Genomic DNA, 26877 nt, shown 5'->3' on the forward strand with positions numbered 1-26877 from the left:
GCCAAGTTATAGAGCCTAATGTAACTTAACCTACCATAACCTACCAGATCCTAAACTAACACTACCCTAACCTTACAAAAATGTTCATATTATGTTATTCTAACTAGGTTAGGTTATGCTGAGTAAAGTTAGGTTAGATGAGGTGGGTTAGACTAGGTTAATCAGAGTTGGTTAGGCTAGCTTAAGATAGGGTGTACTCATAAAGGCACAAGTCTCACAAACACTTAAAGGAATGCACTGCTAGGAAGTACACATTTTTCTAAGACACTTTTCTTCTGTTCACTTTGTCACAAATTACTCCTTTATTATTTTTGCTATTACATAACTATAACTCTTACCCTATCCCTCTTTCCTGAGACCAAGGTAGGTTAGGCTAGATTACGATAGGTAAGGCTAGGTTATACATAACATAATAAAAAAATGCATTTAGCAAATTTGATGCCTACTAGGGATTTCATGAAATGATTTAAATCACAGCCTCCTATAATAGAGTTAACCATAAATCAGCTTTAAAATAATTACTGGAGTGAAAATTAATTATCGGCTGATGTGATCAGAAATAAACACCTATTTATGTAGTTATTGTGCACTCATACACTAACCTGAAAATTCTAATAAGGAATTCTAAATAAGATTGTGTGACAAAGCATATACTAAGCTGAGGTATGACCTGTTTTACACATTACCTGTATTATTGTCAGCATTTCTTCATCTGAAAAGTTTGCACGACGAAGGCATTTGGTGGGCGGCACCTCACTTGCCATGTCTGCTTTCCTTTCCACCACTGCTTACTGCTGATTACATACAACACTTCAACTCTTCTTGCTGTCTGGGCTGCGAGGATCTACATATGTAACACTGACGTCTCGACATGCAAGTGCGTGTATTTGTTTACGTTTCACAGTGCAATATCATTGGCCATCACTCTCAAAGGCTGTTAATACGCCTCTTCTGGTTGGCTGAGCAGCAGTCAGCTGAGTTTCATTCCTGGACAGCGGGATGGAACGCACCAAGCTTTATGTTCGCATCATCGTGAGCTACGGGCGTTTGGATGGGTGTTTGAAAATACATCTTAGCGGTGGTCGTAGCCCACTATAAAAAATGGCGGGTACGAGAGGGCAACTAAGATCTTAATGACAGAAGTTATGATCCTTCGAACATCCAACCCCTGACTTTCAGCCGGTTCCTGAATTACTTCTTTTTGGTTTAGGCAGCCAACCAAGCAATTTGTGTTCTGCGCCGTTCCAGAATGCCTTTTTCCATCTGTTTTTTGTCCGCTAGTGGACCAAAGATTGGAACTTTGGTCGAAGGGTTTTGCAAAACATTGCTCAAGTGTCCGGGCGACCAAAACTACCGCCTTGTATTTTAAATTTCCAAATGTAAAAAGAAGCTAACTGTAATTGAATTTATTTCAGTCTATTTACCATGTCAAATTTTTTTGATGGTACAGAAAAGCTTTTCTTATGCTATATTGAGCATACGTTTTAATTTTTGAAGGCTACTGTAGTCGCCTGGTGAGTTCACGCCAAACATCAACAACAGCCTAATCAACTCGTCACATCTCTACTTCACTGACTAAATTTGGTAAGTATATGATTAATCTTGTTATTTATATATCATCACATGAATTTTTATATTCTGCTTCTACTATTAAGAAAGGTAAGTGGACGAATTAAAGGGCAAAAACTATAATATGGAAGGAGTGGAGTAGACTGAAGCCGAGATATCATGTATATAGCTCATACCCAGGAAGAAAAAAAAAAAAATGGATAAATAAATGAAAATGAACATGAGGCTGTATATTTTGAGTATATTTGTAGTTTTAAATTCAAGGCTATTAAGAGGTGACAGATGAAACAATGGAGGAAAGGTATAAATGGTACTTTGATGAGCTTGCAGGTAACACTCGATTCTGTGGTGGTCTACACATCAGAAGACATTATTGATGGATTTATTACACATTAGTGAATGGATCCTATTAACGAACCTAATGTAACCTAACCAAGTAAACAATAACCCAGCCAACTTAACCCACCCAACCTAACCAATGTAACTTAACCAAACTATTTATTGTCATAACTTCTGAAGCATCAATTTGCGATGGAAAATGTCAATATGAAAAATCGGAAATGTAAGATTGGCAGAAATGAAAACAAACCAAACATATTTTAAGCTAACCTCATCTATCCCCGACCCAAATCTAACATACCTATGCCCTACAACCATTCAAAATGCAGGAAAGGAAATCGGTAAAATCGAACCACTCGTCCACTCCTCAATCTTGCCCTAGTGGGCAGAAGTATAGGATGAGGAGTATATACCGCCAGTGAGTCTGTCACCACCCACATATCCATTAATTATTTAAAAAATCTGTGGTGTCATTAATATAAATTTGCGGTGGGTATAATATGGGTTTTTCTTGTTCAAGTCAATGAGATCTTACTATTGAGACCAGTTAAAGTGACCGCTGTGAATGGAGCTTACTTATAAAATGATACCAGGAAATCAAACCAAACTTATCCTAACCAAACCGAAGCTAACTTAAACTAACCTAACATCTTATCCTTAATTCACCTAACCAAACCTAACCTAATTTAATAGATTCATTTTTGACTGTCTGTGCATATCATATCAGCCTAGCAAGCTCATATCTGCCTTATTAAGAATAATTTTGATAACTTTTAAATAAATAGTTTTTATTGTATGACCCCGACGTATCTTTACTTAACCTTGTCATATGTACTGTACCTAATGGCTAAGTTCGGGCCCAGGTCTTTGTAGAACTAGCTTATATTTATGAATTCTTTAATTCCTATTTTGTGGTATGTCTAGGCCACTCCCCTTTTGGTGATAAACAGCTTCAGTATGTACCTATATGTATGATAGTATCATGTGAACAACAGAAGAAAAAGATAAAAATGACTTAAGTAATATATGCTGTTAATAGCTAGGTATTCTTCAGACCATTAAAAACTACACTTTTCAGGTACCATGGCTGCATTAGAAGAAATCATAGACGAAGAAATGTATGAAATGGAAGAATTGCGACGAGTGAGGATTCCACGCATTGTACCTAAAGATTGCAGTGACCCATTTCATTATCTTTCTGGTGAAGAATTCCTTGAGCGTTTTCGTCTGCCAAAGGATGCTGTACGAGACCTCATTGAAGAAGTTAGGCCATGTACACATATGGACAGGCTTGGCACAGGTACAGAACAGTAGCTATGTATTTTAGTATATATGTATGTGGATGGTGATAATGCTATAGAATATTTTACAATATTTATTGATTCAAGACCTGGGAAACCATCATCTGTATTTCTTTCCACAACTCTGTCATCCTTTTTCATGTGGAGTGAATTGGAAAATTTAAGGTTCTTCCACACTTTTTCTAGTCTTTCTTACTTACGGAGCGAAGGGGCCTGGGGATCCCCTCCTCTATATTTTCCTCATAAATAGACTAGACACAACGCAGAGGGAGAGGGAATATATAACTCCTTCTTAAGTCCCTTGGTATATGTTTGCATGTCTTTCCACAGGATGTGGCATTCCTCTGCATTTGGAGATGCTAGTTACCTTGTGGTATCTAGCCACGGGAAGTTTTCTTCTTACGGTAGCTGACATAATGGATATTGCAAAATCATCAGCATGCAGGGCTGTTGGAGAGGTTGTTCAACTTATTGCTTTCCTGGCACCAGACTACATCAAATTCCCACAACCAGAAGAAGCACATCAGATGGCCTCAAAGTTCTATGATATTGCTGGTATGCCAGGTGTATTGGGGTGTATAGATTGTACTCATATTCCAATACAGAGTCCAGGTGGGAACAACGTTGAGATGTATAGATGTCGAAAGGGGTTTTACTCGTTAAATGTCCAAGGTATATGTGATTCAGAACTCAAATTTATGCATGTTGTTGCAAGTTGGCCTAGCAGCGTACATGACTCAAGAATATTTTCTGATTGTCGTATCTGTCATCTTCTAGATCAAGGAGATTACAGGGGTTTATATTTGTTAAGGGATAGTGGGTATCTGAGTCGGGAATATTTACTGACTCCACTCCTAGCTCCAAGAACTGAAAAGCATAGGAGGTATAATGTAGCTCATATACAAACACGGAACTGTATTGAGAGGGCATTCGGTGTACTGAAAAGAAGATTTGCATGCTTAAGCATACACCTGCGAACCAAACTTCCCAATACAAAAAGAATTGTGATGGCATGTGCTGTTTTGCATAACATTGCTATTTCAAGAAGAGTGGACATGTTAGATGTTGAGATTGAGGCACAGGAAGTAGTTGATTTATTGGAGGATGAAGATGAACATGAACTGGATGCCACACAAGTTAGGGAATCATTAATTCAAAGATGGTTCTGAGGGCCAGTTTCAAGAACTTTTCCCTGTGTACCCAATTGGGCTCCAGTGTAATAATACCTTTTCTTTTCTAGTTCTTGCTTGATAGGATTAACACTTTAAGTTTAAATAAGAATATATATAAGGTTCCAAAAGGTAAAGAAAGGAAAAGTATATATAAGACCTTATGGTGTATATAATGTAGGTATTGCAAAGTACAAATAGTATGTAAGAATGAATAAACTTAACCATCTACTTTTAATGCTAATCATTATACCTTGTGTGTGTGTGTGTGTTTTATCTACTTTTTGAAAATGTGATCATAGTCAGTGATGAGTCTGGAAAAAAAACTGATTAACAGTGTTGCACATATTGCATTGAACTTCTTGGTAATTGCTCCCAAGCTTCCTGTTTCTTAGCTATCATGGAGTAATTACCGTTTTTATCAAGCACGACGTTGAATTAGTTGATAAGATCAACCAACGTGCTTTTCTGGTCGCTGGTTAGCGACGTCGACTTCTCTCTTCCTTGAGACATGTTATCAGCTGATCGAACAAAATTGTTTACGTTTTCACCAGGTTGAATTGGTTGATAAGATCAACCAACGTGCTTTTCTGGTCGCTGGTTAGCGACGTCGACTTCTCTCTCCTTAAGACATGTTATCAGCTGATTGAACAAAATTGTTTACGTTTTCACCAGGTTTTCACTCACACGCTTACCAACCACAGCTATGTGGGGCTACCAACCATTCCAACGCTTTATACCCTTTTGGTAGGCCAGACAACTTGGTTGGCGAGCGCTCCAAACACAAAAATGCGAATTGTGGAACTGTCATAAATAGTTGGTGTGTGAGCCAAACAACATGGTAAGCGTTTTGGTTTGTTGCTGTACCAATACATTCAGAAACAGGCTGTTTAACTTGACCATCCTTGGAGCCTCTTATCTCTTCCCCTACCCCCCTTTTTAAACTGCATTACATATTACTGATATGCATTACTAATTAGATGAATAAATGGAATATTAAAGGGTCTATTGTAAGCACAAATGCATTCATAATAATTATGGCAAACATTTAAAGCCTACTATCAGTGGCAAACCATGCAGCAACTGATAAAGGGCACAGATGGGCCTAGCAAGCCTTCTATCAGTGAATGGTGGAAGTTGTATAACATCAAGCACATCTTAGATAACATCAAGTGAAGACGTCTACCATGAACTTGGCGTGCCACTCACAGTAGTACTGACTTTAACTTGACCACCCTTGGAGCCTATTATCTCTTCCCCTTCCCCCCTTTTTTAACTGCATTACATATTCATTACTTGCATTACTAATTAGCTGAATAAATAGAATATTATTGGGTCTATTGTAAGCACAACAATATTCATAATAATCATGGCAAACACTAAAAGTCTACTACAAGCGGCAAACCATGCAGCAACTAATAAAGGGCACAAATAGGCCTGGCAAGCCCACTATCAGTGAATGGTGGAAAGTGCATAACATCAAGCATGCCTTAGATAACATCAGGTCATCTTGGAACGAAGTGAAGGTGCCTACCATGAACTTGGCATGGAATAAAGTATGATCAGAATGCACGCATGACTTCCCAGGCTTCGCTGAAGACGACATCGGTGCGATCATAAATGACTTAGTAAATCTGTGCCATAGGGGTGGCTTTGACGAAGTTGATGATGATGATGTTCAAGATCTTTTGAAAACCCATGCTGAATCTCTCAAATGATAAACTTATAGAGCAAGACAAAGCATCACAGGAGGCAGAAAAAGAGAGAGACGAGGAAGAAGAACCTGTGTGTGGCTTGGACATCAAAACTCAGAGAGAATGTCTTGGTGGTATTGAAAAAGCTCTGGAAACCCTGAAGGAACGTGACCCAAATCCTGCCAAGAGTAGCAAAGTGGCTCATGACGTAGAGAAAAGTGTCAAGATTTATCAAAATATCTATGATGAAAAAACAAAACTCAAAAGTCCTCCATTTACTCGTTCTTCAAGCCAGTCAGACATGTCGTCCCTACTACAGCTGGCCCTTCCTCAATATCCTCTTTCTTCAAACCATTGAAACGTGCCAACCCTGCTACAGCTGGCCCTTCTGCATCTGCTTCCGACAGTGTACACGACGGCGTCTTATCCTTGTCTGCCCACTCAGCCGAAGATGAGTAAGGACTGAAAATCCCTACTGTCCCTTAGCCTTGGGAAGGACATCATCTGATAGAATACATGGCGAATGAAAGGTAAATAAAAATATTTTCTGTTTATTTCTTTTGCACAGTACTTTACTTAAAAAGAAAAATTTTAATGATTATTTTCATGTACAGTAAAGTCCCGGGTTATGTCGGTCTTGAGTTACGTCAAACTCATAGTTACTTCAGTCCACTATAAGGCAATTTAAGATTAAAAAAATTGAAAATTTATAAATCGTAAAGCGCGGGATTTATTGCTATTGTTGGTGGTTACCCGTCACACTGCTCGCCTCACGCTTGAATACAATAACACCCTGCCTCAGTTCCACCACACCGTCGCCCCTGGCAAAAGTGTTATCTTACTTCTGCGTTTACTGACTCAAGTTCTTAGTATCTTGCTCAATGGCACCAAAGAGAAAACTTCTTAGTGACAGCAGTGATGCTAAGAAAAAGAAAACCATTACGCTACAAGAAAAAGAGGACGTAATTAAAGACATGAGAAGGGAGGCAGCAGCTGTGTGTGAGGGAGTGAAGAAGAAAATGGGAAGCCCGTTACCATGACAACGGAGAGGTTGACGACCTTGAGGGTTCACGCACCCATCACAACAATAACAACTCCGGAGCCTTGCCTGGGCCACACGACACTCGCAGCTCACTTGCACCATCTGCGTCTGTCTGTTGATCCCTATTGCCCTTTCCTATTGCATTCCTGCCCCGCTGCCCACGCTTCTACTCCCACCGCACTGCACTACACTCCCAGCTGTCCGCCCTGGGCGTCACAACATTCGACCTGCCCACCCTCCTGGCGGCCTCAGGGCCACCCCTCTCGGCAACCTGCAGTCCTTCGCGTTCGTGGCCCTAATCAACAACAAAAACAAACTTGTGTTTCATATTCCTACATAGTTGTAAATAGTATAACAATATAACCTTTAACTTACCTGAATGACCATAAACAATGATTGGTTGAAAACTCGATAATATGCTTTGAAATGTACGGAAACTCGAGTTACGTACAAAATCGACTTACGTCATGTTTCAGGAACGTAACTCTGACGTAAACCAAGACCTTACTGTATTTTCATTTCTGTAGGGGTGCCTTTTGGTGTGCTAGAACACATTCCCTATTATTACATGTTATAATGGGTTCGGTGTATGGTAAATTCGATATGCGGTAAGGTTTTTCATGAACGCATATGTATCGTATAACAAGGACTTACTGTATTTTCATTTCTGTAGAGGTGACTTTTGCGTGCTGGAACGCATTCCCAATTGTTACATGTTATAATGGGTTTGGTATATGGTAATTTTGATTTACAGTAAGGTTTCCAGGAAACCATTTGTACCATATGAGGAGGACTTACTGTATATATATATATATATATATATATATATATATATATATATATATATATATATATATATATATATATATATATATACAGGCAAACCCCGCTTAACGAAGGGGTTACGTTCCTAAAAAACCCTTCGTTAAGCAAAACTTTGTTAAGCGAACCGATTATAACAAATTTAACCCCTGACTTGAACTTCCATTGAGAATAAACAAAGTGAGAGTGCATCATAGTACAGTGAAAGGTTTAACCCTTAAACTGCTAATTCCTAACTGCTGAATGCTTTGGTGTGCCTAAAATATAAACATTTCCATGTCAGAAAAAATATATTTTGAATTGTATGCCATGAATGGCAAACAACAAAAATGCAGTAATACCAAAGTTCTGAATCTGTAAATAAATAAATAGAGCAAGAAATAGGCCTACAAAACTTCGTGGGCTTTGAAAAGCGCAGGGAACTAGTGACACGTCAGGTGCACTGTATGGTCCGGGTTCGGAGCTGAGTGGTACCAAGCTGGGCCGTTTTCTACGCGCTTTCTCTCTCTCTCTCTCTCTCTCTCTCTCTCTCTCTCTCTCTCTATATATATATATATATATATATATATATATATATATATATATATATATATATATGTGTGTGTGTGTGTGTGTGTGTGTGTGTTTCATGTATCCTACATGATACAGTCTTCTGTACAGATGTTTTGTACATATATATGTATGATAGATCTTTATCTGTGTGTGTGTGTGTGTGTGTGTGTGTGTAATGAATCCCCTGTACAGATGTTTTGTACGTATTGGGTATGTTTGATTGAGCTGTGTGTGTATTTACCTAATTGTATTTACCTAATTGTAACATACGGGAAAAGAGCTATGCTCGTGTTGTCCCGTCTCCATATCTATTAATGTCCAGCTTTTTCTTAAAATCATGAATATTCCTTGCGTTGACCACTTCCACGTCTAAACTATTCCATGCTTCCACCCTTCTATGAGGGAAGCTATATTTTTTCACATCTCTCCTATAAGTGGCCATTTTTAGTTTTTTCCCATGCCCTCTCGACATTCTTTCATTCCACATACACAGATCTTCCCTATCCATTTTTTCCATGCCAATCATCACTCTGTATATTGCTATCAGGTCTCCCCTTTCTCTTCTGTTTTCCAGGGTCGGAAGTTGCATTCTTTTCAGTCTGTCTTCATAAGTCAAATCTCTTAAGTCAGGCACCATTTTTGTTGCAGCCCTCTGTACTTTCTCTAGTTTCCTTATGTGTTTCTTTAAGTTCGGAGCCCACTGTATTGTTGCATATTCAAGCCTCGGTCTTATCATTGCAGTAATTATTTTCTTCATCATTTCTTCATCTAAATATACGAACGCCACTCTTATGTTCCTCAATAAGTTCAATACTTCTCCAATTATTTTGTTTATATGTCTCTCTGGCGATAGGTCATTGGTAATTGTCACCCCAAGGTCTTTTTCTTCATGACTGGTTTTATGTCTTCATTTCCTATCTTGTACATACTCCTGATTCTTCTTTCACTCTTGCCAAACTCTATTTTCTTGCATTTTGTCGTGTTGAACTCCATTTGCCATGTACAGCTCCATTTCCATATTCTGTCCAAGTCTTCCTGGAGTAGTTCGCAATCTTTGTCACATCTCACTTTTCTTAACAATTTTGCATCGTCTGCAAATAGGCTCACATAACTGGACACCCCATCCACCATGTCATTTATGTAGACCGCGAACATTACTGGTGCCAACACTGATCCCTGTGGAACTCCACTCTCCACCAAGCCCCATTCTGATGGTCTGTCCTTAATTATTGTTCTCATTTCTCTTCCTACCAAAAGTCTTCCATCCATTTTAGTAAACTGCCATGCACTCCTCCTACCATTTCAAGTTTCCAGATCAGTCTCCGGTGTGGTACCTTATCAAAGGCCTTTTTTAAATCCAGATATATTCCATCAGCCCAACCATCTCTTTCCTGTATTACATCTATCACCCTCGAATAGTAACATATCAGGTTTGTCGTGCATGAACGCCCTTTTCTAAAACCAAATTGACACTCACAAAGTATGTCATTTTTCTCCAAGAAGTCTGTCCATCTATTCTTCACCACCCTCTCACACATCTTAGCTACCACACTTGTAAGTGACACTGGTCTATAGTTCAATGGGTCTCTCTTGTTACCTGATTTATAGATTGGGACAATGTTAGCTCTTTTCCAGTCTTGGGGCACTACACCTTCCCTTAATGAGGCATCAATTACTTCACAAACTTTTTCTGCCAGTTGCTCCCTGCATTCTCTTAAAATCCATCCTGATACCCCATCAGGTCCCACAGCTTTTCTCACTTCTAAACTCCCCATCATATTCTTGATCTCCTCCACAGTTACTTGAAACTCCTTCATAATCCCTTTCTGTTCCATTACCAGTGGTTTGTCAAAAGCAGTCTCCTTTGTGAATACCTTCCGAAAGCATCCATTCATAGCCTCTGCCATTTCCTGGGATCCTCACTGCATACTCCATTTACTTCTAAACTTTCAATACTTTCTCTATTTTTGATGTTGTTGTTCACATGTCTGTAAAAAGCCTTGGTTGGTCTTTACATTTATCAATTATATCCTTTTCTTGTTTCTTTCTTTCTTCTCTTCTAATCAACACATATTCATTTCTTGCTCTTTTGTAACTTTCCCACTGCTTAATCCGTCTTTTCCTTCTCCACCTCTTCCATGCATCCTCTTTTCTTGTTCTAGCCTTTTCACATCTATCGTTAAACCAGTCCTGCTTTCCAACTTCTCTATGTTGTCTTATTGGTACAAATTTTTCTCACCTTCTTTGTATATTTTTATAAATTCCTTCCACTTTTCATTTGCTCCTTAGCACTCTTGAATTTCATCCAATTTGTCTCTTGAAAGAATTTCTTTAGGTTTCCAAAATCTGTCTTGGCATAATTCCATCTTCCCACTTTATATTCTTCATTTCTTCTAGATTTCTCTTCATCTATCACCTTGAACTCCAAAACTGCATGATCACTCTTTGCTAAAGGGCACTCCACCCTCATCTCCTCAATGACCATTGGCTCTGTACTAAAGACCAAGTCCAGTCTTGACGATGCTCCTCTCCTCCAAACCTAGTATCTTCTTTGACCCACTGAGTTAACACATTTTCCATTGCCAGTGTCAATAGTGTATTTCCCATGTTGTCTCTGATCCTTCCATTGACCAGTCCTCCCAACACACCTCTTTACAATTAAAATCTCCCATCATTATAGTTCGTTCACAGCCACCCAACATTTCTTCCAGACATGTTCCTGTATCACTTATCATTTCTTCATATTCCTGTACTGACCATGCATTTGTCTTAGGTGGTACGTACACCACTATGTAGTGCCTCTTTTTCCTTCATTAGTTTCTGCTCTGATCTTTAGCACTTCTGCCTTTCCCATACCTTCTTTCACTTGATCCACCTTTATATCTTTTTAACCAGCAACATCACTCCTCCTCCCATCTTACCTACTCTATTTCTTTTCCAAACATTATATTTCCTTCTCCAACCATCATCAGGTCTTCTCCTCTCTCAGTTTTGTTTCAGTAAGACCCACAATATCTGGGTTCTTGTCCCTCAAGTAATCGTTGAGTTCTAAAATCCCGATATCACTCCATTTATGTTGGAATACATTACATTCCGCTCATACGTAAGTTTTTTAGTCCTTTCTTGCTGTACTTTTCTGGGTTATGAACCACTTCCTCAGTCTCATATCCAAGATTCTCCAGAAAAACTCTTTCTTCTCCTCTTCTGTCCTCTCTTCATTTTTTTCAAAGCCTCCTTTCTCAACTCATTTAACATTTCTCTTTCCTTTTCTCCGAGATCTCTTCTCAACCAAATCTTCCTTGTTGTTTCCTGCTGGGCTAGCCTCCATGACTTCTCCACCAATTCATCTACATCCTTTTGTGACTTAAGTTTGATTCTTATTGGCCTCATACCTTCTCCTGTGAACTTTCCAATTCTATGGAAGTCCTCTATTTCTTGTACTAGGTCTTTTCCCTCCTCCTGCACCACATTAATGATATTATTTATCACCTTTTTTATGTTTTTCTCTCTCTCCATTTTACTCGGTGTGTGTGTGTGTGTGTGTGTGTGTGTGTGTGTGTGTGTGTCATGAATCCTCTGTACAGATGTTTTGTACGTATTGGGTATGTTTGATTGAGCTGTGTGTGTGTGTGTGTGTGTGTCATGAATCCTCTGTACAGATGTTTTGTACATATTGGGAATGTTTGATTGAGCTTTGTGTGTGTGTGTGCGTGTGCGTGTGTACGAGAGACACGAATTCACTGTGCAGATGTTTTGTACGTGTTGTGTATGATAGAGCTGTGTGTGTGTGTGTGTGCGTGTGTGTGTTTCTGTGTGTCCTGCATGACACAAGTCCTCTGTACAATACCACAGCTCAAAATGCTATTAGGATTGTTGCCCCTATGCCGTAAGAAGCTGATATAATAACAATAATCTCTTGATTGAGATAGAAGTAATAAACTATAGCATAATTTGGTCTCCCCTATAAAGTTTTCTACGTTTTCTATGATATTCAAGGTTGGATTCTACCCGATGAGTCAAGAGGAGTTGCCAGGTGTCTCCTACTTTTCCGTAAAAACTCAAGTGAGGCCCTTGTTATAGTATCTGGAGCCCTCATGATGGCAATACTAAGTGGGGAGGAGTCATAAGAGCAGGTCTGAAGGGAAATATGCCACGAAAATTCAAAACATTCCCCGCGAAAATTCATGATTACATAAGCGATCGCCGTGTCACAGTACTCGAGAGGCTTGATTATATAAGCGATCGCCGCAGTTTAAGGGTTAATGAAAGTAAAAATTATGAAATTAAACATTTAGGCAGTTTAATCTAAATCATTATAATGTACACTAATGTATGTATGTACAGTAAGCTCCCGAATTTAGCGAAATCCAGCTTAGCGAAACCCTTATTTAGCAACTGTCTGGAAAAAGGCCAAGCCCTCAAGTTTAGCGATTTTCTCTCATATTTAGCGAATGTACTGCGTTACACTGTCCCGCCTCCTGCTCGCTCTGAGCCAATTGTCCTGCTTCCCGCTCACTCTGAGCCAATCGCGTGTCTATTTGGCCGTGATGTCAGCCCCACAGTGCCTCCAGCATTCCCACTCGACACTTGAGCCATTGTGTGTATTAATCCAGTGTGTGAACTCATTTCTTGTGCTCCCATCCTCGCTGTTTAGCGAGTTCTGCTATCACCATGGTCTCCAATAGTGGTTCAAGGGGTGCTGATTCTTGTGAAGGTGGCGATGTTGCAGCTGTAAATGGAGACTCGAAATGGGGACTTTGGGCGGACGAAAGACTGATTGGTATTTTTCCCTATTTAAAGTAGTATTCAAGTTTGGCGAAATTCCAATTTAGCGATGGTTTCAGCAAACAAACTGGATCGCTAAATGTGGGGCTTACTGTACATAACTTTATAATGTTGACCTTAAATTTATGAAGGGAGGGAGAGTGGAGCAGGAAAAACAGTGACCGGCAACCTGTGGAATGTAAACAAAGGGTGTATCATTGTATCACATAGAAAACTTATATACCACATTTCCTCAAGGCTTTCCATTTTATTCATTGTAGAGTCACGAGTTCAGGTGGTTCTTTTAGCTTGCAAGTAAGATACGGTCTCACCAGCCTTCTTAATAGAGTCTGCTGACTTGAAAATAGAGACAGTATAATATGGAGTCAAGATAGTGGCCAGCACTGCTATAGTTTTCTGGCCTTTCTCGTGTCTGTGAATAATATCTAGTTTCATTTGGAGAGTAAGAGACTTCCTGGAGTCAAGATGGTGGCGAGCAATGCTATTAGTTTTTTTGCCTCGTGTTTGTGAAAAATATCCAGCTTCACTTCGAGAGTAAGAGACTTCCTGGTCTTCGTAGCAACACTTGGCAACATTGCAGGGCATTTTGGTGGTAAGTTGAGTGAGGGAAGGCGAGCTGCTGGCGACACTGCTGTTGTTTTGAACAGGGGGAGTAAGTGGTGCGCGTGTTGTCCACCAGAGGCGCTGGTGTATTCAAAAGCCTGTCGGCTTGCATGATACGGTGGGGCTTTCAAACTTAGAAAAAAATTACCTGGATTAAACTTCGTCAAAGTGAGTTTCATGTTCGTTAAACGAGTAGATGGTAGTAAAATGAAATCTTCGTTGTAGCGAAATTTCGTTGTGTGAACCTTCGTTAAGCGGGGATTGCCTGTATATATATATATATATATATATATATATATATATATATATATATATATATATATATATATATATAGAGAGAGAGAGAGAGAGAGAGAGAGAGAGAGAGAGAGAAAAGCAATCCCCACTTCATGCAGGTTCACACAACGAAATTTTACTACAACGAACATTTTCTTTGATTACCATCTGCTCATTTAACGAACACCAAACTCACTCTATCAAACTTTTATCCAGATAATTTTTCCGATTCTGAAAGCCCTGCTGTATTATGCAAGCCGACAGGCTTTTGAATACACCAGCGCCTCTCATGGACAAAACGCGCACCACTCATTCCCCTAGTTCAAAACAATAACAGCGTCAGCAGCAGCTTGTCTTCCCTCGCTCAACATGCCACCAAAACGCCCTGCAATGTCGCCTAGCATTGCTAAGAAGACCAGGAAGTCTCTTACTCTTGAAGTGAAGCTGGATATTATTCACAGACATGAGAGGCGAGAAAGCTAATAGCATTGCTCGCCACATTGACTGGATTCCATCTATTGTCTCTACTATTTTCAAGTCAGCAGACTCTATTAAGAAGGCTGGTAAGACTATATCTTCCCTGCAAGCTAAAAGAACCACCTGAAATTCGTGACTTTGCAATGGATAAAATGGAAAGCCTTGTGGAAATGTGGTACATGAGTTCTGCATGTTATACAATAATGCGTCCTTTGTTTACATTCTACAGGTTTCCGGTTAGTGTCTTTCATGCTCCACTCTCCCTCCCTTCATAAATTTAAGATCGTCAACATTATAAAGTTACGTACGTACATACATTACTATACATTATAATGACTTAAATTAAACTGCCTAAATGTTTAACTTCATAATTTCTACTTTCATTAAATCTTTCACTATACTATGATGCACTCTGGCTGGTGTATTCAAAAGCCTATTGGCTTGCGTGATATGGCGGTGCTTTCAAACTTGGAAAAAGTTACCTGGATAAAACTTAGTTAAAGCAAGTTTGGTGTTCGTTAAATGAGCAGATGGTTGTAAAATGAAACCTTCATTGTAGCGAAATTTCGTATATACATATATATATATATATATATATATATATATATATATATATATATATATATATATATATATATATATATATAGGCAACCCCTGCTTAACGAACGTTCACACAACGAAATTTCCCTACAAGGAAAGTTTCATTTTACTACCATCTGCTCATTAAACGAACACCAAACTGGCTTAAACGAAGTTTTATCCTGGTATTTTTTTTCCAAGTTTGAAAGCCCCGCTGTATCATGGAAGCTGACAGGATTTTGAATACACCAGCGCCTCTCGTGGACAACACACGCACCACTCACTCCCCCTGTTCAAAACAATAACAGCGTTAGCAGCAGCTCATCTTCCCTCGCTCAACTTACCACCAAAATGCCCTGCAATGTCGCCTAGCTTTGCTAAGAAGACGAGGAAGTCTTTTATTCTCAAATTCAAGCTGGATATTATTCACAGACTCAAGAGAGGCGATAAAACTATAGCAATGCTCGCCACCATCTACTGTCTCTACCATTTTCTAGTCAGCAGACTCTGTTAAGAAGGCTGGTGAGACCATATTTTCCTTGCAAGCTTAAAGAACCACCTGTACTCGTGACTCTACAATGGATAAAATGGAAAGCCTTGTGGAAATGTGGTACATAAGTTTTGTATGTGATACAATGAGGCGCCCTTTGTTTACATTCCACAAGTTGCTGGTTAGTGTCTTTCCCGTTTCACTCTTTCTCCCTTCATAAATTTAAGATCATCAACATCATAAAGTTACGTACATACATACATTAGTGTACATTATAATGACGTAAATTAAGCTGCCTAAATGTTTAGCTTTATAATTTTTACTTTCGTTAAACCTTTCACTGTACTATGATGCACTCTCGCTTTGTTTCCTCTCAATGGAAGTTCAAGTCAGGGGTTAAACTTGTTATAATTGGTTCCTTTAACGAAGGTTTTTTAGAATGTAACCTTCGTTATATATATATATATATATATATATATATATATATATATATATATATATATATATATATATATATATATATATATATATATATATATATATATATATATATATATATATATATATATATATATATATATATATATATATATGTATATAAGGAAGGAGGGTGTGGTTGACGTGATGTGAGGAGGGTCCTGGTCGGGAAGGGTCTTGCCTGAACCTTCTATGGATGGGGAGGGGGACAGTCCCCACTTCTGGGAGGCCGGGTCATGGTCCATGGCCACGGGGCTGGCAGGGCCAGGTGGCATGGCCCCGAAGCATAAAGGCACTAAAATGATGGAACACAGGATAGTCCCGAAATATGTGCCACACAAGCAAGTAAGTAGAGTTCCGTGGGAGAGGTGGAGAGAGTACGAGCTGCGATCACACGTCCTCTCCGTGTCCTAGCTCCTTCATGAGGTTGTCTTAAGAAATCAACAGTATAGAGGATATTGTCTAACATGCACCGAGATTGTTCTATTGAAATGTAAACAAATCTAGCATATTAAGAGCCATTGCCACACTCGCTACACAATGACTTCACTATGGATAACACTATGGATATTAGGGAGGATGAACTTAGAAAATGGACAGTGCCTACTCTGAGAAACTTTCTGAGATCAAAAGGCATACAAAGTTCGCTTGTTGTGATTCAATTTTTTTTTTTTATAAATGCTACTCAGTGATATTTGCTCTACGCTTTTTGAGTGGAGCATTATCCTATGCAGAAACTCTGACAATTTTGTGATAAGGTATATATGTACTATTAGACTTACAAAAAATATTTTGATGGGACACTGGTACATCCATACTTTGCACCATTAGGAAAATATATTTGCATATTTTTTATGTCATTTTCAATCAGACACATAGTGAAATAACCAAAAGTTTATATTATAAGGAATGTAGGCATGAATATCAATATATATTTTTTTTGATAGGGCTTCCACAAGAGCGACAGTTCGGCGTGATAAGCGGGACCAACTTGTGAATTAAACCAGCAGGCGAACAATGAAAACTACACAGATCGCGATTGGTGCAATTGCTTTAGAGAGAGTTTGTATGGACTCTTTATCTTTTCTTCATATGCAGTGCTAAAGTTGGGAGCATTAGTGAATCCTGCCCTTGGTCCTTTGGACGTTGGCTGCATTGATTTTGTCCTCCATTGATCTTACGCTACATTTGACATGCACATATGGCAATCTCTCTCTCTCTCTCTCTCTCTCTCTCTCTCTCTCTCTCTCTCTCTCTCTCTCTCTCTCTCTCTCTCTCTCTCTCTCTCTCTCTCTCTCTCTCTCTCTCTCTCTCCTATTTGCTTTGATTTATCTAGAAATGTAATACTTCACATAAGTCTGCATGGCTTATTGAATTACAGGCAAACCCCGTTTAACGAAGGTTCACACAACGAAATTTCGCTATAACGAAGGTTTCATTTTACTACCATCTGCTCGTTTAACGAACACCAAACTCGCTTTAACTAAGTTTTATCCAGGTAATTTTTTTCCAAATTTGAAAGCCCCACTGTATCATGCAAGCTGACAGGCTTTTGAATACATCAGGAGCTGCTGGTACTAAGGCCTGCCTCAGGAGAAATCCTGAGACACCTGTAGAATAAAGATCAAGATCAAGCCTCTCGTGGACAACACAGGCTCTGCCGATACAAAGGCCTGACTCAGAAGAAATTCTGTCACCTTTAGCATCAAGATCAAGATCAAGATCACACGCACCACTCACTGCCCAGTCAAAACATAACAGCGTCACCAGCAGCTCATCTTCCTTAGTTCAACTTACCACCAAAACCCCCTGCAATGTGGCCTAACGTTCCTAAGAAGACCAGGAAGTGTCTTACTCTCGAAGTGAAGCTGGGTATTATTCACAGACAAGAGAAAGGCCAGAAAACTAATAACATTGCTTCCCACCATGGCTTGACTCCATCTACTGTCTACTATTTTCAAGTCAAGAAACTCTATTAAGAAGGCTAGTGGGACCTCATCTTCCTTGCAAGCTAAAAGAACCACCAGAACTCGTGACTCTACAATGGATAAAATGGAAAGCCTTGTGGAAATATGGTACATAAGTTTTGTATGCAGTACCATGATGCGCACTTTGTTTACATTCCACAGGTTGCCGGTTAATGTATTTCCCGTTTCACTCTCCCTCCCTTCATAAAGTTAAGATCATCAACATTATAAAGTTACGTACATACATACATTAGTGTACATTATAATGACTTAAACTAAACTACCTAAATGTTTAGCTTCATAATTTTTACTTTCATTAAACCTTTTACTGTACTATGATGCACTCTCACTTTGCTTACTCTCAATGGAAGTTCAAATCAGGGGTTAAACTTGTTATAATCGGTTCGCTTAACGAAGTTTCGCTTAACGAAGTGTTTTTTAGGAACGTAACCCCTTCGTTAAATGGGGGTTGCCTGTATTTTCATTTAGAGATGGAAGAATGATGTAAGCTGCATTTCTTCCAATACACTTGGCAACATATATGGCCCGTGCGGCGGTGCTGTTCCACTGTCTTTGGCACATGAATCCCACAGGTCATCCCCCCTCTTGCCCATGGTCAGGTCAGGTCATTCCAGTGTTGAGGTAGCAACAATGTGCAGGGGTGCAATCAGTGTGCATAGAACCAAGTTAGTCTTGTTTGACTATAGTGTACAGTAATTTTCTGCTTAACTAACAGGATATGGGGTGTCAAAGCTGTTTGTAGAGCTAATATTCGTTAAGCGGATGTAATTTTTCCATAGGAAATAATGGAAATAGGGGGGATGCGTTCTGGGCTAGTCCCCAACATACCATATGGGTTAGAAAAAAAAAACTATATATATGTTTGGCAGCATATTGGGCCACCAGTGTACCACTACTTTTATGATGTCATATGAGTCATTGGAAGTTAGTGGAGCTACGTACAAATTCTATCACATTCTCGCATTTATGTTCACAAAACAACATTTCTATTAGCGTTTTACAAACCTTGCCCCCAAGAAAGGATTGTTTTGTAATGCATAAAATGAAATCTTACATGAAATACCAAAAGATAAAGCAGAGATGAGATGAGCCTTTGATGAAGCGGGAGACTTGCGGCGACTTGGCCGCTTCTTCTTCTTCTTGTGACCCTTTTAGCCTGCGTGTTGTCTTTTCCCATGATATATGTTTCCACTCCTCTATTGCCTGCTATAATGGATATCATATCTTAGTACTAATGAAATACCGTGGTATTTCATTAGTAATTCACTATCACTCAGTGCCACGGAGTCAAGGTTATCCTCGTGGCATGAGCATATATGAATACTGAGATATGATATCCATTATAGCAGGCAATAGAGGAGTGAAAACATAAACATCATGATGAAAGTAACACACAAGCAAAAGGGTCATTAGAAGAAAAAGCGGCCGAGTGGCCACAAGTCTCCCGCTTCGTCTGTGGCTCATCTCATCTCTGCTTTATTTTTTGGTATTCCATATAAGATTTCACTTTATGCATTACAAAACAATCCTTTCTTGGAGGCAATGTTTGTAAAAAAAGCTAAGAGAAATGTTGTTTTTTTAACATAAATGCATATATAAGACAGTAACACCACCTCCAGAGGTGGTGTTCCCAGCAACCTCAGAGCAACCTGATAGCAACCTTGTCACCGTCCCTCCAAGCGTTCATGGATGCCATTTCGCTGGAAGAGGTTGCTCTGACATTAAAGAATCTTGGATCCAGCTCCAGGAGCGCTAGAAACAGAGGCAGGGAGCCAGCCAATCACAGCGAAACTACTGCATTCGGTCCTTCACCCGGCAAATTCAAACCCAGAAATTTCGCTAAAACGGATGTGGTTGTACGTTATGCGGACTTTTTGGTCTAACTTTATATAGTATGTTAAACCGGAAATTCGTTAAACGAACGTTCGTTAAGATGATTATTACTGTATTTACCTAGTTTTACCTAGTTGTATTGTACAGGGTTCGAGTGGGACTCATAATGTCCTGTGTCCATATCTCCATTTATCTAGTTTTCTTTAAAGTTATGCACACTATGTGTTGTAACTATTCCATTATCCAATGCATTCCATTTTCCCACTGTTCTGTGTGGAAAACTGTATTTTCCAATATCCTTTACACACTGCCTTATCCTGATCTTCTTTTCATGTCCTCTTGTCCTTCTATCTTCTTCCATCAACAGCACCAGGTCTTCTTTGTCTATTTTTTCAATATCATTTACCATCTTATACATTTTTATTAGGTGCCCCCGTTCTCTTCTATCTTGTAAGGTTTGCAGTCCCATTTCCTTTAGTTGTTCATCATATGTGAGGTCATTTAATTCTGGCACCATCTTAAGGCGGTGTCACACTAGCACTTTTTCCGTCTACTTTTTTCGTTGTTTTTCAGAAATTCGACAATATTTTGGCTGCGGCCTGTCACACACAAACGGTGTTTCGTTGTCACTTTCCGTCGTCGCTTCCCGCCAACACAATGTAAACACAAACATGGAGGCCACGCTGCGGCAAAGATACGCTGCTCTGAACGTAATACTGTGTATTACGAAACTTAGACGAGCTAAACAAGCCAAAAAGCGTGCATGGATGCGTTAATGGTTAATGGTAGAACCAATGCACATAGAAGCAGGTTGAGGAGACGCGGCAAGTCTTGTGGTCTTGGTCTTAGTATGTAAACAAAAGCGGAAAATTTGCAGATTGAAACAATCCCCATCGTCTGACAAATGCATGCAATAAGTTCATGCGGAACTTTGAAAAATAGAAGGAAATTGCATTAATCGATGGAAAAAATGCTAGTGTGTCACCGCCTTTAGTAGCAATCTTCTGTATCCTTTCCAATTTTCTTATATCATTTTTAGAGCTCGGAGACCGTACCACTGGTGCATATTCCAGCCTTGGGCGTATCATGCTTGTGATTATTTTTTTCATCATATTTTTATCTATATGATGAAGTGCCACTCTTATATTAGTCAACATCTTATATAATAGTTCAAATATCTTACTTATGTGTTTATCAGGGCTCAGATTTTCTTGTATGATCACTCCAAGATTTTTTTTCTCTTTAGTCTTCATTATTTGCTCCTCCCCTATCAAATAATTCTATGCTGATCTTCTCTTACTCTTTCCTATTTCCATTATGTGGCATTTCTTGGCATTAAACTCCAATTTCCACTTCTTGCTCCATTCATAGATCTTGTTTAAATCTTCCAGCAGCAGCAGACAGTCCTCTCTGGTTTTGATAACTCTTAGCAACTTTGCATCATCAGCGAATAAATTTACATAAATGTTTATCCCAATGTGAATGTCGTTTACATAAACTTGAAACATAATGGAGGCTAACACTGAACCTTGTGGCACTCTGCTAGTTACTTTGTCCCAAGATGAGTATGTATCTCTAATCACAGTTCTCATTTCCCTATCCTTCAAATAATCTCTTGTCCATTCGAGCAAGGTTCCACGCAGTCCTCCTATGTACTCTAGTTTCCAAAGAAGTCTTTTGTGCAGGACTTTATCAAAAGTCATTTTAATGTCCAGGTATACTGTGTCTACCAATCCATATCTGTTTTCAAGTCCTGCAATAACTCTCGAGTAGAAGCTTAACAAGTTTGATACACATGACCACCCTGTCCTGAACCCAAATTGTCTGTTCGATATGACTTGCTCCTCTTTTAGAAATTTAACCCATTTTTCTTTGATAATTATTTCAGATAACTTCCCCACGACACTTGTAAGTGATACTGGTCTGTAGTTTAGTGTTTCAGTTGTCTTTCCTCCTTTAAATATCGGTGTTACGTTGGCTTTCTTCCACTCTAGTGGAACTTTCTCTTCATTTATTGAACTTTTAATTATTTCCCAAATTGGATCCAGTAATTGTTCTTTACATTCTTTTAACACCCAGCCTGATACACCATCTGGCCTCATTGCTTTTCTGACTTCCAACTTATCCAGTAATCTTCCAATATCCTCTTTGTGCACTGCAATTTCCTGTAATCCTTGGCAATCCAATGTCCTATTAGGTTCTGTGAATTCATCATCTGCAGTGAATACTGTTTTGAAGCTCTCACTCTTTATTTCACACATTTCCTTCTCTGTTTGATATGTCTTCCCTTCTTTAATTATTTTTCTCAATTGTTTCCTTATTCTTTGTTTTACAGTTTATAAACTTGTAAGAAAAGTTTGGGTTCATCCTTGCTTTTATCCACTACATCCTTCTTAAACTTTCTTTCTTCCTCTCTCCTTACTCTAATATATTCATTTCTAGTATCTTTGTACTGCCGACTATTATAATCATTTCACTGCTTTAAGAGCTTCTTTCATGCTTTATCTTTTGCCTTTTTGGCTTATATACATCTAACATTGTACCAAGCATGTACAGGCAACCCCCGTTTAACGAAGGTTCACACAACGAAATTTCGCTACAACGAAGGTTTCATTTTACTACCATCTGCTCGTTTAACGAACACCAAACTCGCTTTAACGAAGTTTTATAAAGGTAATTTTTTTCCAAATTTGAAAGCCCCACCATATCACGCAAGCTGACAGGCTTTTGAATACACCAGGAGCTGCTGGTACTAAGGCCTGCCTCAGGAAAAATCCTGGGACCCCTATAGAATAAAGATCAAGATCGAGATCAAGCCTCTCGTTGACAACACGCGCAACATTCACTCCCCAGTCAAAACATAACAGCATCAGCAGCAGCTTGTCTTCCCTAGCTCAACTTACCACCAATATGCCCTGCAATTGGCCTAGTGTTCGTGAGAAGACCAGGAAGTCTCTTACTCTCCAAATGAAACTAGATATTTTTCACAGACACGAGAAAGGCCAGAAAACTATAGCAGTGCTGGCCACTATCTTGACTCCATATTATACTGTCTTTATTTTCAAGTCAGCAGACTCTATTAAGAAGGCTGGTGAGACCGTATCTTCCTTGCAAGCTAAAAGAACCACCTGAACTCGTGACTCTACAATGGATAAAATGGAAAGCCTTTTGGAAATGTGGTACATAAGTTTTGTATGCAGTACAGTGATGTGCACTTTGTTTACATTCCACAGGTTGCCGGTTAGTGTCTTTCCCGTTTCACTCTTCCTCCCTTCATAAAGTTAAGATCATCAACATTATAAAGTTACATACATACATACATTAGTGTACATTATAATGCCTTAAATTAAACTACCTAAATGTTTAACTTCATAATTTTTACTTTTATTAAACTTTTTACTGTACTATGATGCACTCTCACTTTGCTTACTTTCAATGGAAGTTCAAATCAGGGGTTAAACTTGTTATAATCAGTTCGCTTAACGAAGTGTTTTTTAGGAACATAACCCCTTCGTTAAACGGGGGTTGCCTGTATTTTTTTTTCTGAACTCTATAAACAGGAACAAAACTTTTTTATTCGTTTATTGTATTTCTGTAAGAATATGTCATATTTCTCATGTACAGTCTTCCCGCGCATAATATTACTCCACTCAATATCAGCAAAATAACTTAATTTTTCAAAATCCACTGTTGCATAATTTAATCTCTCTCCTTTCTTTATAGTCCTCTCTGTAACTTATCTCATCTTCCTCCTGCTTTTGCATCTCTACTGTCACATGATCACTTTTCCCCATTGGACTAAGGTATTGTATGATTGGAAGAAACTCTGGTTTCTTTGTGAAAACTAGATCAAGCAATGATGGTTCTTCTCCCCCTCCCCCTCTACCTTGTTGACTCCTCCACCCACTGGTTCATTGTATTAACCATAGTGAATTATAACACTTTCTCACTCCACTGCCCTGCATTATCCATTACTTCCATCTCTCTCCAATTTATTTTTTTACAGTTGAAGTCTCCAACTAAGAGTATTCTTCTATCTCTTCTTATCATGTTATCTAGGCACTTTATCACCTCTCTTTGCATACCTTTATGCTCTTCTGATCCCCATGTATTAGTCTTTGGTGGAATATATGTAACTATAATTTTTCTTTTCTTCAAATCTTCTGTTCTGATTGTTACTCCTATTACTTCCACCATATTGCACATCCTCCACACATATGTTATCACGAACCATTATTAACACTCCTCTTCCCCCTTTATCCTTCCTGTCCCTCTTCCAGGTATTATATCCCTCCTCTTTAAAGTTGACATGGATCTCTTTTTTCAGTTTTGCTTCAATGATACACATTACATCCGGCTTTTACTCTTTCAAATAATTCTGAACTTCCAATATGCTTGATAACAATCTATGTTAGTATAAGTCACTCTTAATTTATTGTCTCCACAACCTCCTCTTTTTTCCTTAGATACCACTTCTTTAGTCTTATATCCAGAACCCTCCAGTAAAACTTCTTATTCTCTATCTCTGTCCTTTTCTCTTTTTTTCCTTAGCCTCACTTCTTAGCACTTTCTCCTTTTCCCTTTCCTCTAAGTTCATATCTCTATTTATCCATATTTCTTTGTGATCGACATCATCGGCCACCTTCCCTTTTCTAGCTATAATTTCCTCTACAGCCATCTGAGATCTCATTTTCACCTTCATTGGTCTCTTACCCCCTTCAGTGTACCTTCCCAGCCTAATCATCTCCTACACCTCCTGGTCAAATTCTTGTGTGCTGTTTTGTACTCTTTTGATAACAGTTTTGGCCATTTCCCTTTCTTCATGTTCTCTTGTGAATTTATTTAGGTTTTTCTTTTCCCTTATCCCATAGATCACGAAGCTTTTTTTCTTGTCCACTGCATTCTGCACCAGATTTTCCTTTTCCTTGATAACTTCTATTACAATGACTCTTGTATTCTCCTGAATTTGTCTCTTTATCACTTCTGAAAATTTGACTTTTTCCTCTTCTTGCTCCTGTTTCCATTCATTTCTTAGTTCTTTCAATTTGGTATCACCTAGACCACCTTCTGCCCAGTCTGTAATCCTGGACTGCACTTTATCCTGCAAGTTCTTTAAGGAGCTTTCATAATTCTGGCATGTGGTTTTCAGAGCATCATTTTGCTTTCTTATTTTTAGAATCTCCTCTTTTAATTCCTGGTTTATTCCACTGACCTTCTCACATTCAGCTACTCTCAATTTCAGGGCTGTGTTTTCCGCTTGTAGTTGGCCTTGTTTGTCCATGAGACTGGACATCACCTCCTTCATATATCTTAATTTTCTTTCTACATTAATAAGCCTTCTCACATTATTTCATTCATCCCGGAAACCTGAGAAATCTTTTTCCATAGTATCTTCAGTCAGTTTCATTAGACCAATAGGGGTTTCTATAAAGCACTGGTTTTCACTCGGCGTATGTTTTGGTTCCGCCATGTGCCTGGCAGCACTACCTGGTTTCATCTCTCTCGTTATTCATTCCTTAGCTATATGTGATCTAACACTTATTTAATTTGGAGATAGGAGAACCTATGGCCCCCTCTCCCCCTGTACATATGTCTAGGCCTGAGTCCAAGTAGTAATCTCTGCGAGCAGCTCAGATGTGTGCATCCTTCTTGACAGCTCCGCATGTGTGAGGTGCAGGGCCATGTATATTCATTATATAAGTGACAACTTGTATGTTTACATATAGTAAATTTTTGCTTGGTCTTACTGTATTTTTTGCTAATTGGTGTTATTTCATATGATGTGATAATAATTACATAAAAAAGATAACTGCTGTTATACATTTTTATAGATAATGGTTACAAGTAAGTGAAACTTTTTATTCATCACTTTTAAACATTTGAATTGTATGACAATGAACTTAGTTATATTCTGTGAAAAGTTTATACATTTTATGGCAAGTTTTCATAGTTGTGACCTTTCCAGGGTTTACCACACTCCTGGTCATACAACAGATCATGCTGTACTGGAGTTGGTTGAAGAAAATGCAGTATTCAGTGGGGATTGTGTGCTTGGGGAAGGCACAACAGTATTCGAAGATCTACACTCCTACATGAATTCCCTGAAGGTAATATCATATTTCTAACATCACTCCTCTGTTAAAAATAGAATGGCATGAAACCTTATTTAAAACATTCCATGCTGTGCAACACACTGGTGGATCAAGGACAGTTCTCTTTGGGTGATATATGACTATCCAGTGACTTGGCTTTAGTTAGTCTTAAATTTTTTTTCTGAGTCTTAAATATATGAATTTACATTTAGTGATAGGCATTGGTAGTTATTCAAAATTGATGGAGAGATGAGGAAATATGCAAATTTGTATGTTTTGTTTATTTGGGCGGACATAATTTTACATTCAGACACAATACAGATACTACCCACTATATAATTCACCATTATACAATATTATACTTTTCTAATCTTTCTTTTTTACTACCTCTTCCATGTTAAACAATTGTAAAACTACAACTAAGTAAATACAACTAGGTACAACTAGGTAAATATACACACACACACACACACACACTCCGTGGAGAGTGGACGTGCCTCCTTGCTCACAGTGTCGTCTAACTAACACTCCACACGCTAAACAATGTGCTTGGAGTGAGAACCGTCACTAGTACAAAAGGGCAACTAGAGCGAGTGAACGAGTGTACAGAGTGAACGTAGCCTAGTGGAGTGTGCATAATAGTGATCAGAGGTGTTGGAGCCTCCGCGCTCCAGACGACGGCGCGGGAAACAAACAAGGGTCAGCCATAAACAGCCGCCAACGCATCCCACCACACACACAAAGCTACCAGGCCTGGCGGCCAGTGCACACCACCACACACCCACACG

At 38.9% G+C, this 26877-nt stretch overlaps 1 protein-coding gene across 1 annotated transcript; it reads left to right on the forward strand.

Annotated features, from left to right (window-relative positions):
* Window positions 1-1509: 1509 nt before the first annotated feature.
* On the forward strand, window positions 1510-26093 carry LOC123499961. The gene is made up of 3 exons (XM_045248492.1): window positions 1510-3208; window positions 3540-3764; window positions 25963-26093. Exons 1-3 carry the CDS (start codon window positions 2992-2994, stop codon window positions 26091-26093), a joined length of 573 nt encoding a protein of 190 aa, XP_045104427.1. The 5' UTR covers window positions 1510-2991.
* The last annotated feature ends 784 nt before the right edge of the window (window positions 26094-26877 follow it).

Source organism: Portunus trituberculatus, chromosome 50, assembly GCF_017591435.1.
Source record: "Portunus trituberculatus isolate SZX2019 chromosome 50, ASM1759143v1, whole genome shotgun sequence".
NCBI classification, from domain to species: domain Eukaryota; kingdom Metazoa; phylum Arthropoda; class Malacostraca; order Decapoda; family Portunidae; genus Portunus; species Portunus trituberculatus.

Excerpts from the sequence above, each read along its gene's own strand:
- LOC123499961 (XM_045248492.1), top strand. The coding sequence starts at position 2,992 with ATGGCTGCATTAGAAGAAATCATAGACGAAGAAATGTATGAAATGGAA. Across the intron at positions 3,209-3,539 it reads TATGGACAGGCTTGGCACAG|GATGTGGCATTCCTCTGCAT; the intron begins GTACAGAACAGT and ends GTCTTTCCACAG. Across the intron at positions 3,765-25,962 it reads AAAGTTCTATGATATTGCTG|GGTTTACCACACTCCTGGTC; the intron begins GTATGCCAGGTG and ends TGACCTTTCCAG.